Below are 20430 nucleotides of genomic sequence, written 5' to 3'. Positions count from 1 at the left end.
TTTGAGGTTGTTGAATTAAATTGTAATTCAGCTTACAGTTTTCATGAAATTTTGCAACAATTCTATACTTTACAAAACTTAAGTAATGTACAATGTAACATGCATTTTAAAATATCTATACAAATTGAAACATGTCTTCAGATAATTCACCAAGAAGTTCCTTAATAACATCAACAATTTTATGCAACTCTTCAGCGATAGATGAAGTGACTAGAGTATAGGAGTATAGTAAGAAATAGTCTTCATTCTTTAAAGCTAATTCAGAATCGGTTGCATTGTATGATCGTATTTCGCTAAGTTTGTATAACATTCTATCTCTTGCATGTTCCATAGATGCGGGTTTAACTGGCAATGGAAAATTTAATTTCATGGCACTGGCAATCATGTAGAATATCAAGAAAATCCTATCTTCTAATTCACTCCGTTCTGCAGCGATATATTTCAATACATATTCCTCATTTGCACTCAATCTAGGGTCAACTCTAACCATGTGATTCATATTCTGAAATGCATCTATAATTGTCGACGTAGACTTCAATAGCTTTTCGTATGTGGCCTTTGGGAAACTACCTTTTAATCTAAATTCAATCGGGGCTTGTTTTAAAAGAGTCTCACATTCTGCTAATAAATCATTGATTCCCTTTTGGTCCTTCAATCCAATAAGACAGGAACTATTTACTGACAGATCGTAAACATAATCTAATGGGTCACTATCCCAGATAACACCCATCCTCAACCATAAAATGGCCAACCCATTCTTCAACCTTCCTCTGGCACTGTTGGGTAAGAAGCACGATGCCATAGTAAGAGCCCATATTATACCAACGGACACTGCAACGTATCTGTGAAAGGCGATTTCTCCAATAATAGGCTCATCACCCCCTTCATTTCCATCTTCTGTATCCTTTTGCGTCATACTATAGGAATATAATGCAGTCAAATTGTAAGTCAATAAAATAAACCGTCCAAATGCATTATTTTTCTTCCAATAAATGATAATATAGAAGCATGGTATTGACAAGAGAAAGCCAGTTAGTGACAACGCATAAACATTACCATCAGTTAATATCCAAATTATATAGGCAGTGACCGCACCTAAAAATGTACCAATGAACCTCCACTTAACAGTCATAGTGGTTCCTCCTAATGATTTATTCATCATGATACAGTAAATTGTTAAGGCCCATTCACCTCTCCAAAGGTTGAAAGTATGTTTTGTAAGTGGATGGTACGCAAATAGGGAAAGGAAAAACGCACCTAATCCAACTCTAATACCAAACTGGACGTCAATTCTACGGAATACTTTCAAGGCCTTCCATAGACTGAAAGACCATCTCTCAATTGCTCTAGGGCTTCTGGATACACGACTGGTATTACCTGATCCAAGGTGGTTCTGAAAATTAATTAGCGCCTCATTTAGAGAATGTTCAAGGTTGGAATTTTCATCAATTATCAGGCTATCATTAGCCAGATTACCCTTCCAAAATTTTAACCAATTCCATGTTCTTGGAGTAGTACGTGATTTTTCATATTCTTCTGCCAATTGTAAAAACTCTATCAAGTCTTCCGCGAATAATCTTAACAATGATGAAAAGTTTCCACAACAAGCTGTTACTTCTTCCTGGTCTGCCTTGGAAAAAAAGTCAGATGGCGGCTTGAAGATTTCTTGTGCATATATTTTTTCAAATGATTTTGTTTGCTTATCATGAAATAACTCCAAAGCAGATCTCAAAGAATTCTGATAGTTTGTAGTGTTGACAAAATTATTTGGTGATGACTTATTCTCAAAAGGTATCTCACTTAATACACCTTTCAAAGTGAAGATAAATGACTTCATTGATGGCGCCAAGTAGTAAACAAATAAGTCAAATAATTGAGTCGAGTTAATTGCTGTGTAGTCTATATTAGACGAGTCACCACTAATAGTCGGTGTATTGATATTAGTTAAATACTCTGTTGATTGTGATAATCTCAAAATATCATCTTCATAGCTCTCTAGACTTGAAATTGAATGGCTCTCATTATTTTGTTCTTCAGAGTTTTCTTCATGCAATAACTTCCACAGCATTTCCGTAGAACTTCTCAATGCTTGTAGGTTTCTCGTCAAAGAAATTGTAACATTAACCATTTCAGCAAAAATTGCTAATTCCTGCTCCCTTCCTTTAAACTTTAATTCAAATTTAGCTTCCTCAAAGCTTGAATTCAATTGAGCTATATTTTTCTTTAAAGCATTGAAATACTCGGCATCTCTACTTGTAAATTTAGCTCCTTTTAATATTCTATTTGGAATGATTGATAGAAGCGAAGACATGATATTGTACGAATCATTGAGATTACTGCGTAGCTTATCTACTGCGCTAACCGGCCAAAGCAAGTAGCACATACCCACTGAGATAATACAGCCAGTGACGACTACTTGAGCTGTTGAGCGGAGTCTTTCAATAGGAATATCAGCAGCATTCAAACTGCCCTCCTTAACAACACAAGCTACCACTGATATAGATGCTAAAGAACATGCTGTATTAAACGTTTGCTTATTTACCCTTTGTTTCATAAATGCAATTACACCCAAGGAAATTGAACTAACGATCAAATCAATTGAATATGAGATTTCATCTTCACCATTTTTAAAGAAAGTTCCAGCTATGAACCTACATGCAAATGACACACTGAAGCTGAATAGCAACGATATCACAACAAATAATAACGTTTGAAACATTGACCCTTTCGATCTTGAAGGATGAAAATATACAGCAACAGTTGCAACTAGATGTTTAGAATCAGTTTTTCCCAAAAATTCATCGAATGGCGTATAATATACACCCATAGATGCAATCAAATAAGCTATTGAACACTTTAGCACACTTCTGACAATGTCATTTTGATAAACTTCATGCAAGTATTTCCAACTTAAATATACTCCAACCAGTCTTGGATTTGTACGCCTGTCTGATTGAGGTAGTAATGGATCCAGTTCAGTAACGTTATTATCATCAAAGCTCTCATAGCTCGAATTTGCAAATGAAATCGTTCTACGTACTCTTTCTCCCGTATTAGCCAAAATTACAGAACTTTGTCTATTGAACATTTTAGGTCTATCCATCGGAGATGAGAGTAGCTCTTTGATATCATCCGCTGTAGTGGCATGACGTAGAGCCTTCTTATTCAGCTGTATCTTATCATTCACACCTTTGTAATTGTCATTGGTAGCCATTGGATTTCATATGGTTACAAAAAAATTTTGTGTATCCATGCTGTAATGTTACTTGGTCTGATAACAGCTTTAGATTTAGTTACAATAAATGTATCACAAAACTTATCGTATCTACAACTAATTAAAAATCAAAAATATAAAATTAATCTATAAAACAAACATAATTCATTATTTAAAAAAATACAGCTACTTATGCTGTACTAACATCATTAAGGATTAGTAAATTATCATTACTCATTAAAAATACAAAATAAAAAATCATTAAAACTTTTAGCGGAAAAAAATCGAATAACGAAAAGCTTCATCTAATCGTAATCGTGGCCAATAATTTCTTTAAACAAGTCTTCGCAAGGAACAGTAGCTCCTAATCTAGCACATAATAAGAAGACTCCACTCAATTTTCTGTGTAACGAGTAGGTTTCTTCAGGAGGTGGGGTTAATCTTTCACTTAACATAATTCCGACATTTCCTCTAACTCTGTCGGTAATGGTTTGATCTTTAAAGTTGAATGGTACACCCTTGTTATCAATTGGAGAGAAGGCTTCACCTAAAACTAAGATCGAGTCAATATGAGCATCAGTCATTGCTGGGGATTCTAAACCAGTCAAGTAGCCCAATTTCTTCGAATAGTGAGCAATCTTTTCACGATCCTTTTTAATGGCTGCCTTCAAAATCAAAATATAGTTTTCGATAAATTCGTCACCAAATTCACGAGCAGCACCAAAGTCTAATAATTCAATCTTACCGGTGGATTCGTTATATAAAAAGTTAGCCCAGTTTGGATCGGTTTGCATAAACTTGAAGTGCTTAATTTCTAATAAACACAATCTCATAATGTTGGTAGCAATCCAGTCCTTGGTCTTTTGATCCCAGTTACCCTTAGTAATTTCAAGACCTCTCATTCTTTCCATGGTTAAAACATGTTCACCACACAAGTTATGGAAAACTCTTGGAACTTCAAATACCGGGTCATCTTGAATCATATCACGAAATCTAATCAAGTTTTGAGCTTCTCTAATATAATCACATTCCCACTTCAATTCAACTCTGGCATTAGCGATTGTCTTATCCAAGAACAAACCAGCCGGTAAAATTGCTGATGCAGTCAATAAGGTCAACAAGTTATTCAAATCAGAATCAATACTATCCACAACCCCTGGATATTGAACTTTAACAACAACAGGTGTTAAATCTTCGGTGACGGCATTGTGGACTTGACCAATCGAGGCAGCAGCAACAGGAACGTCATCGAAAGATGTGAATAAGCGTTCTCTCCAGTTATTACCTAAATCTTTTACCATGACCCTTTCTAATTGGCCTGGTGGCATGTAATGAGCAGAGTTTTGTACTCTGAGTAAGATCTGCTGGATTTCAGCTGGTAAGATAGACAGGTCTTGAAACGACATCATTTGTCCAATCTTCAAAGCAGCACCTCTCATTTTTGAGAACTTCTTTGCCATTCTCTCAATATTTTGTGGAGACAAAATAAGCGACTTCATAGAAATGCTTGATTTATTCCCTGATGCATAGTGCTTGATACCCTGGGTGGCAGCTCCCAAACCCATCCCAGCAGCCAAACTTCCGTAGTGGAAAATCCTGGCCAATCTAGTACTTGGAACTTCACTCAGTGACATCTGGAACTCCGCAGGCTTCTTTACACCTATCACGTCTTTCGATACTGTTCTTTGGGTCTCATTCAGCATGTTTTGCTCTGGAGTCAATTCTGATGGATGTGAAAAGGAGTTTGTGGAGTACATTCTCCTTTGGTTGACAGCTCCCCCAATTTTAGCACCATGTCTTGCAGCCTCAGCTTTAGCCATCGCATCGCTCCACATGCTTGAACCACCGCATTTCTTTAACTGCTTATTCAAAAACGAATACTGAAAAGCTCTTGTAGCATCTCTCTCCACCACAGAGACACTGTCGTATGCAATTTTCTTTACTGTGTTAGCCATGGCCGTAAGTTCATAAATATTTTTGCTAACAGACATATTTATAATGAATGAAAAATTTCCCTCGAAAAAACTATCAATGTATAATTAATGTGTAATGCTATAGTGACAGACGTCCACAACGTTGATAGTATTTCTATTTTGTATTTCGTATTAACCGGGTGTTGCTAATATGAAGATACTAACAACCTCTAGAATCTAAGGTTCGTATACAATAAATTCGAAAAGAATTCTTTCCTACAAAATTCACTGTCGTGCCAACATCTTTTCTTTTAAAACCTGCTTCTCCAATTCGCAGTTAAAAAAAAATAGTTAGCCCGCCTCTATCAAATTTTGCTTCCTGTGCGTGGGGTTGCGGTGCTGGAACTTTTTTCCACCAAGAGCTCTGATCTATTGATGCACGAATCGTGGTGAGCAATCGTTTGTGATATGCTTGGAAAGGTTGCTAAACAATCTTTCGCCTATGTACCGCCAAATACCTCGGTGACCGCCCATTTTCCCGATAGATGAGCTACCATACCATGAATGTGATTTTGATTTGGTCGTCATAACAGGTGTATAGCGAGCATCACTAGCGGCACGCGGAAAAACACTGTCCGGGATACCGTTGGTCCGACGCGACTTGTTTTGAGACGCAACCAAGGTTCGAGACAGTGGGAGAGATGCGGTGGGTGTATTTTGTGGTGGGTGGCTTGTGGCGCGTGCGATTGGTGCTGGTGATCAGGACGGTTAAGGGGAACTTGTCAGGTGCACAATCACGTGCAATAAAAATGATTATGTAGCTGGGCAAAGAGTGTGGCTTTGGTGGTGTCTGCAGACACAGATAGTTTAAGTGTTTAAGCGGACCAGCGAATCGCGCGGTGGGAGCACCCACTGGGCACTGGGCACTGGGGGGCGGTCCTTACACCCTTTATTTAAATTCGGACTTAGGGGTAAGGATGCAAAATATGCCAAACATTTCCGAAGGGTATCGTGCACACGCACGTGAGGCATCCATACACCCAAATCAATTTTTGAAATTCGTAGCTCATCTCAACTGATAAAGTAAGTAGTAGTTAAAAAAATTAAATAGCTTGCAAACATACATTATGGGTGAAGATAGATCATATAAAAAGCAGAAAGTAGAAGATTCGAAAGCAGAGGAAGTAGCTGAGGCTGCAGAAGAATCTTTGAGATTGCATCCACATCCTAGGGAACGTACACCCTTAGTTCACCATGACGATGGAGAATTTTCTAAACTTACGAGACACACTACAACTGCATCACAAGCGGCCAAGTTGGAGGATGGACCAAACAATCCTTTTACTGGAAAGCAGCTTAGCTCCAAATACTTTGGTATCTTGAAAGGAAGAAGGGATTTACCAGTTCATGCACAAAGAGATGAATTTTTGAAAATGTTTCAAAGTACACAGATTATGGTGTTTGTAGGTGAAACCGGTTCTGGTAAAACGACGCAAATCCCTCAGTTTGTACTCTACGATGATATGCCACACTTGATGGGCACGCAGGTAGCATGTACACAACCTAGAAGGGTTGCAGCTATGTCTGTGGCCAAGAGAGTTGCCGATGAGATGGATGTTGAATTAGGAGAAGAAGTGGGTTACAGTATTCGTTTCGAAAATAAGACAAGCAACAAAACTATATTGAAGTATATGACTGATGGTATGTTGTTAAGAGAAGCAATGGACGACCATGATTTGAACAAGTACTCATGTATAATATTGGATGAAGCGCACGAAAGAACATTGGCCACTGATATTTTGATGGGTTTATTGAAACAAGTGAGTGTTAGAAGACCAGACTTGAAGATCATTATTATGTCTGCTACATTAGATGCAGAAAAATTCCAAAACTATTTTCACAACTCTCCTTTATTAGCAGTTCCAGGTAGAACCTTCCCTGTTGAGATCTATTATACTCCTGAGTTCCAGAGGGATTATATGGATGCTGCCATCAGAACAGTGTTACAAATCCATGCTACTGAGGATGAAGGGGACATCTTGTTGTTCCTTACTGGTGAAGAAGAAATTGAAGATGCCTGTAGAAAAATCGCATTAGAGACAGACGAATTAATCAGAGACCAAGATTGCGGTCCTTGCAGTGTTTACCCATTATATGGTTCTTTACCACCTCACCAACAACAAAAGATTTTCGATCCAGCTCCAGAACCTTTCAGACCAGGCGGAAGACCAGGTAGAAAGATCATTGTTTCTACTAACATTGCTGAAACTTCCTTGACCATTGACGGTATTGTCTATGTTGTAGACCCTGGGTTCTCCAAGCAAAAAGTATACAACCCAAGAATCAGAGTTGAATCATTATTGGTATCGCCAATTTCTAAAGCGTCTGCACAACAAAGAGCTGGTAGAGCTGGTAGAACTAGACCGGGAAAATGCTTCAGATTATACACTGAGGAAGCTTTCCAAAAAGAATTGATCGAACAATCGTACCCAGAAATCTTGAGGAGTAGTTTGGCATCTACCGTATTGGAATTGAAGAAATTAGGAATCGATGATTTAGTTCATTTCGATTTTATGGACCCTCCTGCACCAGAAACAATGATGAGAGCTTTGGAAGAATTGAACTACTTACAATGTCTTTCGGATGAAGGTGAATTAACCGCATTAGGAAGAATGGCATCACAATTCCCATTAGATCCTATGCTTGCAGTCATGTTGATCGGATCTCCAGCCTTCAAATGTTCTAACGAAATCTTGAGTATTGTTGCGTTATTATCTGTTCCAAATATTTTTGTTCGTCCTGCATCAGCTAGAAAGAGAGCAGATGAATGTAAATTGGCATTTGCCCATCCTGATGGAGATCATTTGACTCTTTTGAATGTCTACGAGGCATTTAACTCCGACGAAGCTCACAATTTGGGCTTACACCAATGGTGTCGTGATAACTTCTTATCTTACAGATCCTTGTTATCGGCCAGAAGTGTGAGATCCCAATTGCAAAGAATTATGGAAAGATACGACTTGGAACTTATCTCTACTCCTTTTGAAGATAAGAGCTATTGGACCAACATCCGTAAGGCCCTTGCAGCCGGCTTTTTCATGCAAGTTGCAAAGAAGAAGTCAGGAAATAAGGGTTATTTGACTATTAAAGATAACCAGGATGCATTGATCCATCCAACCACTGTTTTGGCTTCTGAAAGTGAATGGGTCATCTATAACGAATTTGTTTTGACATCCAAAAACTACATCAGAACTGTCACTTCCGTTAAACCAGATTGGCTTGTTGAGTTGGCTCCTAATTATTACAATTTAGACCACTTTTCGAAGGGTGATGTCAAATTATCACTCGAAAGAGTTATAGACAGAGTAGAGACTATGAAAAAGTTAGAGAAAAAAAAATCAAAGAAATCTAAAAAATAGTTGTAATCATACCAGTATATATTCTATAGATTAATAAAATCCGTTTCAGTACAGCACTCGTAACTATATACCATTTACTGCTCTTACAATACATATTCACAAGTATACACTGTTCTTACTGTAATTTTATACCAACATACACCATCCACAGCAATCATACATTATCTTACGGCGTATAACCACCTCATCTGCACATTGAATTTACTCGTTTAAGCTAATCGAAGACGAGTTAAGCGAGTTACTCGATTAGTTATAGGTAGTCGCGTTCATGAAGAAAAATAAAAGCTAGCTATACGACAACATTTCAACTCTTCATTTAAAATTATAGCACCAGTCCAAGTGGAAAGTATAAGACAATCTAAAGGGGATAATACAGGCATAGTTGTTTTGATTAGCTGGTAATTTGAAAGAGAGGTTAAAACAGCATATCTAATTTGTTACACGTCTATTAATAAGGACATAATATAAATATAAACAAATATAGTCGAAGATGGGATTATTAATGGTATGTTATTTGATGACAATGTCTTGATACTTATAGGAAACAAGGAACTTAAGACTTAGAGACTGATGAATACTAACAAAAAGTAGTCAAAGCTTTTCAAGAACCGTGAGATGAGAATATTGATGCTTGGTCTTGATAATGCAGGGAAAACCACAATATTGTATAAATTGAAGTTGGGAAAAGCTTCGACAACGGTACCTACAGTAGGGTTCAATGTTGAAACCGTGAAGCATAAGAATGTGTCATTTGCAGTTTGGGATTGTGGTGGACAAGAGAGAATTAGACCATTATGGAGACACTATTTCACCGGAACCAATGCATTAATATACGTGGTTGACTCGTCCGATCATGCCAGACTTGAAGAGTCAAAAACAGAATTGTTGCGGGTTATTAGCGATAAGGAGTTATCCGAATGTTTACTAATAGTATTGGCCAACAAGCAAGACATTCATGGGGCCATCAAGCCCAAAGAATTAATCGACAGGTTTGATTTACATAACTTACCAGGGCAGCATACATGGTCAGTGATACCTACTGTTGCCACAGATGGTACGGGCTTAATTGAGACATTAAACTGGATCTCCAAGCATGATGCCTGAGGACTTTCATTTCTTACAATATGCGTAATAGACTGTATAGTTTGTATATTAAATTGTTTAATAATCATGTAATAATATAATAGGCTGCTTTACGCAGCACGTACGAACAAATTTACAGTTGCACATAAGCCTACTTACAGTACATATGTTATTATTTTGACCAGCATTTCACGTCTCCAGATTCCTCGCCAAAGTACGTTTTGTCTGCCATTTGTACAAACAATCCGGTTTCTACCACTCCGACTAATTGTTTGATGTCGGTGTGCAATTTAGCAGGGTCTGCAACCTCACCGAAATCGGCATCGATCAAAAAGTTGTTGTTGTCGGTCACCACTGGTCCTGCCTTGGCTGAACCACCCTGTCTCAAATCAACGGTCGTTGCACCCATAGATTTCAACTCCTTGATTACCTTGGCATAAGCACATGGCACAATTTCAATAGGTATTCCCTTTCTCCATTGTATACCCAACTTGGAGGGTGATCTCTTACGGAAATCGGCCACAACCACAAACTTGCTAGCAGCAGCTGCCACTAATTTCTCTTGGAAAAGACATGCCCCTCCACCCTTGATCAAGTTCAACTCCGTGTCCACCTCGTCGGCCCCGTCGAACGCAATGTCCACTTCAGGATACTGCTCGATCGTTCCCAACCTTAATCCGTTATCAATAATCAACTGCTTCGACTGAAATCCCGTAGGAATACACACAAACGATTCCTTGTTCTTCAATTGACCTATTCTTTCTGCAACATAAATCACCGTCGACCCTGAACCCACTCCAACCACCTTTGCATTCTCCGGGAAATTCTCATCCACCGCCTGGTATGCGGCACTCTTCTTAGCTTTTTCTACCAATGATGCTCCAGTAGACATGTTTCGAATGTATCTAGCGTTTACTAACCGTCTTAGCATATATTCAGCCTCTCTTCGCTTGTAAAGACTGCCTAGCACCTCATCCCTAGTCCACTAGCCACTACTCGCTGGATGAATCTTCCACCCAAAAATCATATTCCTGCAGATAATCCAAAAGTCAGTCCGGTGTGTGGATTTTAATGGTGCAGGGTCTAACCCCGGATATAATGACTCAATTCGGTAAGCGCCTTGATCGTACTGCAGACGATCGCAGCAAAAACACAGTCACAAACATCACATGATATAGGACCCGTTTTGGAGCTCATCGCGCCAAAATTGAACATTTGACACGTCCTTGAGAAATTTGGAGGAAAAAATGGTTTTGTGTAATTTTTCACTTAGCGGTGCGAATTTTGGAAAATTTTCTCAATACACTGTGAGTAGGCTCGATTGGGTTGCACTCTTACTGTCTGGAGCAAATTGTATAGACAAAAAAAAAAGAATCGAAAGTTACAAATTTGTTATTACTAAAGGTTTGTTTAGGATCCACAAGAAATACCATCAGTAAAACATGTCTGCTGCTAGCAAAATCTTATCTGAAAAGCCAAGTGAATTAGAGTTACAAGTCGCTCAAGCTTTCGTTGACTTAGAAGGTCAATCCGACTTAAAGGCCGAATTGAGACCATTACAATTCAAGAGCATCAAGGAAATTGATGTCAACGGTGGTAAGAAGGCTTTAGCTGTTTTCGTTCCATGTCCATCTTTAGCAGCTTACAGAAGAGTTCAAACCAGATTAACCAGAGAATTAGAAAAGAAATTCCCAGACCGTCACGTTGTCTTCTTAGCTGAAAGAAGAATCTTACCAAAGCCATCTAGAAGATCTAGACAACAACAAAAGAGACCAAGATCCAGAACTTTGACTGCTGTCCACGACAAAATCTTAGAAGACTTGGTTTTCCCAACTGAAATTGTTGGTAAGAGAGTCAGATACTTAGTTGGTGGTAACAAGATCCAAAAGGTCTTATTGGACTCTAAGGACTCCACTGCTGTCGACTACAAGTTAGACTCATTCCAACAATTATACCAAAAATTAACTGGTAAGCAAGTTGTTTTTGAAATCCCAAGTGATGTTTACTAAATGGATCCAATTATTAGCAAGGGAGAGAGAATTATGTAAATGTGTGTTTAATTATTATAATATTATTTTATTTAAAAGAATAAAGGTTGGGATAGATGCCTTTTATATAATTTTTTCTTAATATTTGGTATATATCATTCTTCACATATATATAAAATCGTTCTGAAGTTGTATTAATGTTTTTCTATTGTACGATCGATATAATGTAGACTACACTATACTTGGATTATTACATTTAGTGATTTGCAATTGGGGGCGTTGTATTATAATGCTTATGCATCCTTAACATAACTAGTTGGGAACATACCGGTGACCCCATTCAACTCACCTTCGGTCCAACCACTGCCATCTGTATCAGCTTGAACTAATGCAATCCTATCCCCAGCAGTTATAGTCAATTCATCGTCGCCGTCAGCTTGGTAGTCGTATAATGCTTCTACGTACTGGACCCTCTTCGCACCTCGTTTTGGAGCAACTGAGGGTCCCTTCTTCTTACTACCACTGTTGATACTAGCCGCTGCTGGAGTTCCCATACTAACTTCTATATACGCAGTAGGTACAAGACCTTCGTGTCCTTGATTCGTACGAATCATTGTCCACCCTGAACCGTCATCTTCATCCACGACATCAAATTGTTCACCTGGACCAATAGATGCTTCATCATCACCTGTAGCATCATACTGGTACAAAGCTTTACCTCTTGGTCCAGCTGATGCCGATGATGCATTAGATTGTCCTCTGTTTCGTCTTATATTGAAAAGACCGGCGTGGGACTTTTGACTAGTGCCCGATTTTACAGTGTGCAACGAGTGAGCATCGGAGTTGGTATCATTAACAACTGCTCCACCTCCGTTGTGTTGTTTCTTGCCTCTTAAGAATCCAAACTTGGACTTCTTCTTTTCCCTCACCTCAACATATGATAAATCTTTATTTCCAGCAAAATTTTGAATTACTTCAATTTCAACTTCGTTCTTAATTCTTTCACTATCAGTTTTCAAGAACCTTTGCAAAAGCAGTAAGGAATTGTTCAATTTAGTGTCAAACTTCAAAGTTAAATTAGATAACTCTGCTTTACGTGCTGCCGTGACTTCCTCTAAGCTTTGCTTGCTTTCGATACACAGATCTTCGAACTTCCCAATATCATTAGAGCAGATATTCAATCTTCTCTTCAATTCTGTAAGCTCGGGCTCCTTGGTTATTAAACTTTCATCATCGTGCCATATAGCACAAGGAATAAAATAGAAATCTTGAGGTTCTTTCCAATCAGATATATTGTGCTTAATAAACATCGCCACATCCAACTTTGGGTTATTTTGATCGATTGTGGAATCAATAACGTGTAATTTCTCTTTGATACGATCATTGGAGTTCCTTTCTATTATAGAAGCATTCTTTAATAATTTATTCAATAAACCGACTCGGCTCTCATTAAGTTCTTGGAAGTAATCCAACAATTCTGGGACATCCTGATAAAAATACTTATCCTTTAATCTATTAGCTATATTGATTTTGATCAAATATTCGTTCTTGCCAATGTTCATAGCAACTTCCTTCTCCTGCAACTTTTGTTGGTACTTTTCACTCGACGATTTCTCCGTTTTCTGCCTTGCACTCTCCGTAGATTCACATAGAGAGTCGTAATGCTTCTTAGCTTTATTCACCTCTTCTTCCGTCTTAGTTTTTTCGGATACCAAATACTCATCTATCGTTTCTATCTGTTTCGCTATTCTCCCCGTCTTGTTCTTTAACAGCAGAAGGTTGTCTCCAAGTTTCGTGTTAATTTCTCTACTAAACTGAACCTTCTCCTCGGCAATTGCTTCCGTCTGTGTTAACACCTCGTTCCAAAGTACTAGGGATGCGCTTTCTAAAGATCCCGGCGTGATCTGGGGTTCGTCCCCAACAGATAACAGGGTAGATATCTTGGCCTTCTTCTCGAAATGTTTCTTGCATAGTTCCAGCAACCTCGATGCATATTCCTTCTCAATAGTAGCCCTCTCACGATAAAATTCTTCGATATCATTGATCCAATTGATCCCGTTATTTACCCATTTAGATGTAGGTTTAAACGAATCTTTCAAGTCATTTCCAATAGAAATCTCTTCAAGTGACATATTCTTCTATTACTTAACTAAATTCAAAACTTTTTTCTATCACAGACGAATCCAAATCACTTGCTATTCTCGGTTTAGCTACCCGTAATCCTCAAATCAGCTACTGATTCACTTTGAACTCCTATAATCAGGCGCTGTTGTAGATTATCCTCAATAAATGTCGTCAATTATATACAAATGTCGTGAAAGTTTTTGAAATTTTGCACCCACTAATAACAACTTTTAATGGTTGAAGACTAACTAAAGGATATCTGCGTGGTTTTGGATAGTCATTATCCTCCTCCATTCGCCATCTATCTTTTCATTGCATCAAATTTCGAACTATTCGAAATCGAAAAATATTGGTGAATAATGTCGTTTGTTCTGCATATAATATTGACATCAAACTAACCAGGATTAAGCAATAGAAGTATCATAAGTATAGGTAATATTAAAACTCAATAGTTTGACCAATTCGCTGGTTATTAAGGTGCTCGTTCATATTTGTATATTATCAATACACTGTGTTGTATATTTTCATAAAGTTTTCGGCTCAAAATTACTGCATTGAGGGGCAAACGAAGTTTACTTAAACTGGCTTCAGTGTTTCTTCTTAGAAGGCTATTCCCACGTCTGGTTAAAAGGAGATCATCTTATTCTAAGTTAACAGTTCTTGGAGATATTTACAAAGAATACAAGGCGTTGAAAAGACAGCACCCGATAAAGATCGAAGAGCCGCAATTCGGATATCAACCTAGGAAGTTCAAACGCAGTATTAAGATGATGCAACGAAATGGGTCTCCACTGGACGCAAATGGTGAACAACATGAATCTCTGACTCCACAGTCACCTAATTTGTCGAGAAGGCAAAGACTTATAGGACTTGCTAAGGCTACAAGGGACAGTTATATGCCTAAGATCTCACTGATCGCTTCAGGGGTCTCCAGTAGAGCCTTGGGTGGTGACTATTACGACGAAGATGGCAATGTTAGACTTCCTAAGGATGCTACTATTACCTTATTCCCAGCATACACCAGAAAGACAGAAGATGGTAAATATCATGTTGATGTGAAAGGATGGCTCTCGTGTCCTGGAGTAATGTCTAGGAAGAACCGTTTGATTCTATCGTTAGCCAAGCAAATCACCCGTTATAGTTCTAATCCTACAACTGCAAAACAGGCAATAAACGAATTGGAAGATGAGCGGCTTGAACCTGATGTGATTACCCCGAGTGATGATGCAGTTTCCGATGTGGAGTCAATAAATTCTAGAGGTTCATCTATAAATACTATTTCACAGAATGAAAACAAACAACTTCAAACATCGGTTACAAGCTCATCTGTACGTAGCAGTACTCCAAGCTTTAATGATGATCTCTTAAAAGAAAGGTTGAGTAATTTTATTGCCAGGTCTATTGCAAGTGCAGAGTTAGTGATTCTGATTGGATCTCAGGATAAGTTGGAACTTAGTGAATTGAAGTTTAAAAGCGTTATTACTGATGGTTATGGACATTTTGAAGCATGTGTGGAAGTAAGCTATGCCCCTTCGGTAGTTCAAGTAAAAGCAGCTACTGATGAAAGCATTTTCTCCTTCCAGGATATAATGCTCATTCCTAGTGAGGGCTTAGGCTTGATCAGTGATATAGATGATACTATCAAATTAACTGGTGTTACGGGTGACAAAAGAGAATTGATGAGAAATATATTGCTAAATGATATAAATCTGTGGAACATTCCTCCAGTAGTTAAGTGGTATAATCAATTATACGAGCATGAGAGTATATCGTTTCATTATGTCTCAAACTCTCCGTGGCAGCTTTTTTCTAGTATAAACAAATATTTCCAAGAGGTAAAGCTACCATTAGGATCAGTGCATTTAAAGCAATATACTGGAAGTTTTATATCGTCATTAATGGAGCCGTCGTCTTCGAGGAAAAAAAGAGCATTGTCTAAGATTGCTGAAGATTTCCCTAAGAAGAAATTCATATGCGTTGGTGATTCGGGTGAACATGACTTAGAGGCTTATGCAGATTTGGCTCGAAGTTATCCGTCTCGTATCATAGCCATATATATCAGATGCGTTGAAGACTCCTTGTCCGATATTGATGATAAGAAAATTCTAAAAGAACTTACTAAACTTACTTCTAAAAAAGAGGCCAAAGCTGTCTCAAAACAAGTTTCGTCAAAGCCCAATGAGGATGAGATTGAAAATTTAATTGATTTAACAGACGACACTCCTGTATTTGCAGCTGAACGTTCGAAGAAACTTCCACCTATGATACCGCATAAACCTTCAACGCTACAGGGGAAGAAACTAAGCAGAAAACCACCTTTACCAATTCGTGATGAATTGAAGAAATCACATACCGATACTGAACTTGCGCGTTCAAACTCCACGGATTCTGTTTCATCCCAAGAAAATGAATCTTCATGGAGAAATTTAACAGGAATACAATCAAATTCTAATGACAATCCTCCTCCAATGCCGCTTAGAAGACCAACATCTTTTACTTCCAAAGCAACTGCTGAGGGCTTTACGTCGACATCCAATAATGATTACAGTGTTTTTGATAATTTGCAAGATGTTTATAATACACATAACTACTATGAGTTGGAAGATATTGACAAAAAAGGTGCTCAATGGATTAGAAGAGTTGTTACAGCGTTGGAGGCATTAGAGGGTACTGGTACGAAGATAAAGTTCTTTACTGATGATGAAAATGATTTTTTCACCAACAGTATAGATATAGTGAAAGATTACCTACGTACAAATAATAGTAATTAATATTTTTCTTAGAGATAAAATGTGTATCGGAAGATTATATTCGTATTATACATAACAACAAATTCGTTGTAGGATTAAAAAGGTAACCCAGCCTTCTATTATCTATCAATAAACAAATCTAAGCCTGTGGCTCTTCTTTACTATCATTCGAGGTGCTCGAGTTTGGTGTTTCTTCCAAATTTACAGTACCATCACCATAATCTTTGAAACTTTCTTCAGTTTCAGGTAAATTCTTTCTAAATTCAGATAAATCCCATTCTGTACCTTGATCAGTACTATCCTCTTCTGTATAGAATTTGTCGGCAAATTTGTTCAATATAACCTCTTTTCCTGTTAACACCTTTTTACCATTCCTTTCTTCTTCTTTTTTCTTTTCGTCGGCCTTCTTCTCTTGTTGCTTCTTCTTCCACTCGGCAAATGATTCCAACGTAATTGGTGTAAATGAACTCTTGTCTAATTTACCTCTTTCTAAATCCAAAAATTCTTCCAAACTAATCTTTGGTGCCGATTCCGATGCTAATCTCTCTAATCTCTTTTGTTCCTTTGTCTTCAATACGAATCCTGGTGGTAAAGAATGTCTATATTTACATTCATTACCTCCATTAGGACAAACCCAAAACCAACCGTACTTTCCATTTTCAACCGCATCAATGAAATATTTACAGACTTTATCGGTCGTCGTCTTCAAGTTACCATGCTTTGATAAAATAACATTTCTCAATTTTTCTTCATCCCATTTATCCATCGTATCTTCTTCTTTCTCTGTTCTAGCATCGGTATATAAATCTTTCTTAAGATCTTTTCTTCCCACATTCAAATCATGAGAAAACTTACATTTATTACCTTTAGCACAGACACCTTTCTTGAAAAATTCACATAAGATGGACTTTGGATCTACACCAAATGGTACCTTTGGTTGCTGAATACCGAATAAAGCAGCAGCCTCCTTCTTAGCTTCTTCAGAGGCCTTCTTTTCAGCAGCCTTTCTTTTGGCTTCGGCTTCCTTCTTCTTTGCTAACCCACCATCAGCACCTGCCTCAATTTGATTGATTTGATTTTGAACTTTCTTAGACTTATTCTTATTTTTCAAACCAAAAGTCTTATCACCAACTGACTTGGCCTTTGCTTTGGCCTTATTCTTATCTGATATTTGAGGCTTCTTCTTAGGTGGCATGTCTAATTGAACTACTTTAATACTGAAGATAAATTTGCTATACTACTTTTTTTTTTCATACCTGAAAAATTCGCTGACGTAGTGAAGAAATTATCACGTGAATAAAATATTAAGTAAGAGACCTTGTATGTATTATACACTATTGATTATTTACGTTAGGAGATCCTCTTTTTCTTGTCTTTAGCCTTCAAATTAGGGCGTTGACTTGCTGGAGTTGAATGAGGTGGCGTAGCCAGATTATTCACAAGATTTTTATCAGCATTCTTATTGGAACTCCAATAATTATGAGGTATGCTGGGGGATGTTGCAACACTGTTAGAGTTTGGCGAAAACCTATTTGATTTTTTTGATTTCCTTTTACTACCACCTATCAAATTCTCAAACCTCGTAGATGTTTCATTGGTATTAGAAACATTCGAATCCGTATTTCTCATAATGGGGGACGATACTTCATCCTCGTAAGGCGAGAGAGTTGAATTACTTAACGATGGAGACCTAGGAGATAAGGTATACTCCGGGTCAAATGTCGATGATGTGGGCATTTTTGGAGTAACAAAACTGTCATTTTTTGACTTTATTGAATGCTTCGTATGTCTGAATGGAATGTACGACTTCTTATACATTGCTGATGCACTAGGACTAGCATGCTCACTTGCTCCTATGGAGTCAGCCAAATTATTTTTGAACGAAGTGTTAGACTTAGTTCTTGCTAAACTTCTATTAAGGATGAGGGATGCCTTGTTATCATAAACCTGTGGAGCAGAATCCATGAAGGTCGCTGGGTCACTAGAATTGCTGTATTTTGTGTCAACAGATGCACTATGAATATGATGAGAAGTATTCATAGGTACTGAACCATTCTGATCTGTGTCCTTAGTGAAAAACGAATCAAAATCGTCCAAAGCTGCCCACATGTTACTCAATGACGCGTCTGGCTCCTCGACACTTGCTGATGCAGCATCTCCATGATCAACAACAGGTGCATAGTAATCTTCCATGTGGAACTGAATATTTTCGTCATTATCACTTTCTACATCATTCTCATCAACATACGTGGTTTCAGTGCATGTTGAAAATACAGCATGAACATTGTTTCGGGTACTGGCTGCAGTTACAACTGGCATCGGAACAGCCCATCCGCTTTCTTCGGGAATACCAAACAAAGTAGCTGTTTTTTCATATTCCTTTTTCATCGATGAATTGCCTAAACTCATTCTTAATACATCTTTATCTAATTGTGAGCCTGATATTATAACAGCTTCGTCTAAAACTGCTAATGCCGGTTCTGCATAGTCAGTTAATAGTAGTCTTAGTAATGGAGAAATGAGATCTGCTCCAACTCCAACAAATTCATCTCTTTCTAAATCAACTAATGGAAAAATGTGTTTTAATAAATTCATCGTTTCCAACTTTATCCATGGTGTTTTATTTGATAAAAATCCTAGAAGTAAAACTAATACTTGAGCTTCATATTCAGGGAAAAATATATTATTAATAGACGAAACCGTTTGAACTAGGAAGTCCTTCTTCGATCTAAATCTGTTCTTAGATAATGACACTAAAATTCTTGCTAATGCTGGCTTACCACAGTTATCGGCCATTTTACTTACGACATTCGCCGTTTCTTCAATATCCTTACTTATATCCTTTTGATCTAATGCATGTAAGAAGCGCGGTAAGTTTGCAAGGACTGACATCAATAATCTGGTATCACCTGTACCGATAATTTCACTATCCTTTAGGTGATTTAGTTTATCAAGGAATTTCATTGAAGGTTCCCACGCCGTAGCTGAACGTAATCCAACCATAACTATTTGTTGTAGTCCTTCAAATTTACCTTCCCACTTAGGAGGGAATGTTGAAATTAAGCAGGATACTGTATCTGGTGCATCTAAATCAATTTTAGATACAAATTTTGACATTGTGGATAAAACTTCAACAAATTCCTGCTCGTGGACGGTACTCAAACATGCGACACTGGACCAAAACAACTGAGGAAAATCAATAAGCTTTTCTGAGTCTAATTCAGCAGTGATAGCATTCAAAGTCATAAGAATCTGCATAGCAAATCCCTGTATATCTAGAGTCTCGTCGGAAATCGTGTTAGACAAACGGTGCAACATATCTTTAAGCATACCTTGATCTAAAAAGGAAAGCAAAGATCTAAATATTTGAAATGAACGACATGCAATATGTCTTACAGCGCAAGTAGTAGCCCAGTGTAGCGATACCCTGCTCCAATCATCTTGTAGGGTAGGGACAATAGGCGTCAAAATCTCTAGGACATTACGCGCTAATAAATCCATATTCTTAGGTGTTCTGGCTCCTTTCTTGTCATTGTTTAAGTCATCGTATACCCACAAATACTTGAAATGGTCTCTTTGTCTAAGTGCCTCGATTGTTTCAGCTGTTTTAGGTTCTTTGGGTGCCAATGTATGTATCAAATGTATTAATAAAGTGCCTGCCAGTTCTTGAACAATACTTAAATAATGATCCAATAATGAAAACGCCACATGCAATAAAAGAGGAAGGCGTTCTATCATACGCTCGTTATGAATAGTGAAAATATCAACTAAGAAAACCATCGATAGCTGTCCTGAAGAGAAAACGGCATCTTTTTCATTATAAGGTATAACATTCCATAAGCTCGAAATATACGGAAATTCTGGTGAAGTAACAGGGATTAAATAATTTGTCAGAGGCTGTGACGGAACCATTGCCTTGGGTTGTAAGCTTTCAATAAA

General features: G+C 37.8%; 10 protein-coding genes across 10 annotated transcripts; 4 read left to right on the top strand and 6 right to left on the bottom strand.

The window, feature by feature from the left end:
* Positions 1–115: 115 nt before the first annotated feature.
* AC631_02216 (uncharacterized protein) lies at positions 116–3214 on the bottom strand (the record flags this gene model as incomplete). Its single annotated transcript, XM_015611046.1, has 1 exon — positions 116–3214. The coding sequence occupies one exon, from the start codon at positions 3212–3214 to the stop codon at positions 116–118; it is 3099 nt and encodes a 1032-aa protein (XP_015468105.1).
* Positions 3215–3519: 305 nt separating this feature from the next.
* Positions 3520–5205, bottom strand: ABC1 (protein kinase; the record flags this gene model as incomplete). The annotated part of the gene is made up of 1 exon (XM_015611045.1): positions 3520–5205. One exon carries the CDS (start codon positions 5203–5205, stop codon positions 3520–3522), a length of 1686 nt encoding a protein of 561 aa, XP_015468104.1.
* A 1049-nt stretch (positions 5206–6254) lies between these two features.
* Positions 6255–8546, top strand: AC631_02214 (DEAH-box ATP-dependent RNA helicase; the record flags this gene model as incomplete). The annotated part of the gene is made up of 1 exon (XM_015611044.1): positions 6255–8546. The coding sequence occupies one exon, from the start codon at positions 6255–6257 to the stop codon at positions 8544–8546; it is 2292 nt and encodes a 763-aa protein (XP_015468103.1).
* Positions 8547–9036: 490 nt separating this feature from the next.
* ARF3 (Arf3p) lies at positions 9037–9650 on the top strand (the record flags this gene model as incomplete). The annotated part of the gene is made up of 2 exons (XM_015611043.1): positions 9037–9051; positions 9138–9650. The coding sequence occupies 2 exons, from the start codon at positions 9037–9039 to the stop codon at positions 9648–9650; spliced, it is 528 nt and encodes a 175-aa protein (XP_015468102.1).
* A 151-nt stretch (positions 9651–9801) lies between these two features.
* On the bottom strand, positions 9802–10521 carry RKI1 (ribose-5-phosphate isomerase; the record flags this gene model as incomplete). Its single annotated transcript, XM_015611042.1, has 1 exon — positions 9802–10521. The coding sequence occupies one exon, from the start codon at positions 10519–10521 to the stop codon at positions 9802–9804; it is 720 nt and encodes a 239-aa protein (XP_015468101.1).
* A 550-nt stretch (positions 10522–11071) lies between these two features.
* Positions 11072–11638, top strand: RPS7A (40S ribosomal protein eS7; the record flags this gene model as incomplete). The annotated part of the gene is made up of 1 exon (XM_015611041.1): positions 11072–11638. One exon carries the CDS (start codon positions 11072–11074, stop codon positions 11636–11638), a length of 567 nt encoding a protein of 188 aa, XP_015468100.1.
* Positions 11639–11910: 272 nt separating this feature from the next.
* Positions 11911–13749, bottom strand: BZZ1 (Bzz1p; the record flags this gene model as incomplete). Its single annotated transcript, XM_015611040.1, has 1 exon — positions 11911–13749. The coding sequence occupies one exon, from the start codon at positions 13747–13749 to the stop codon at positions 11911–11913; it is 1839 nt and encodes a 612-aa protein (XP_015468099.1).
* A 762-nt stretch (positions 13750–14511) lies between these two features.
* AC631_02209 (phosphatidate phosphatase) lies at positions 14512–16512 on the top strand (the record flags this gene model as incomplete). The annotated part of the gene is made up of 1 exon (XM_015611039.1): positions 14512–16512. The coding sequence occupies one exon, from the start codon at positions 14512–14514 to the stop codon at positions 16510–16512; it is 2001 nt and encodes a 666-aa protein (XP_015468098.1).
* A 118-nt stretch (positions 16513–16630) lies between these two features.
* AC631_02208 (uncharacterized protein) lies at positions 16631–17686 on the bottom strand (the record flags this gene model as incomplete). Its single annotated transcript, XM_015611038.1, has 1 exon — positions 16631–17686. One exon carries the CDS (start codon positions 17684–17686, stop codon positions 16631–16633), a length of 1056 nt encoding a protein of 351 aa, XP_015468097.1.
* A 155-nt stretch (positions 17687–17841) lies between these two features.
* AC631_02207 (uncharacterized protein) lies at positions 17842–20403 on the bottom strand (the record flags this gene model as incomplete). Its single annotated transcript, XM_015611037.1, has 1 exon — positions 17842–20403. The coding sequence occupies one exon, from the start codon at positions 20401–20403 to the stop codon at positions 17842–17844; it is 2562 nt and encodes an 853-aa protein (XP_015468096.1).
* Between the last annotated feature and the right edge of the window lie 27 nt (positions 20404–20430).

Source organism: Debaryomyces fabryi, assembly GCF_001447935.2.
Source record: "Debaryomyces fabryi strain CBS 789 chromosome Unknown contig00037, whole genome shotgun sequence".
Lineage (NCBI taxonomy): Eukaryota > Fungi > Ascomycota > Pichiomycetes > Serinales > Debaryomycetaceae > Debaryomyces > Debaryomyces fabryi.
The sequence above is the reverse complement of the archived record's forward strand: the minus strand, read 5'-3'. Positions and strand labels throughout refer to the sequence as shown.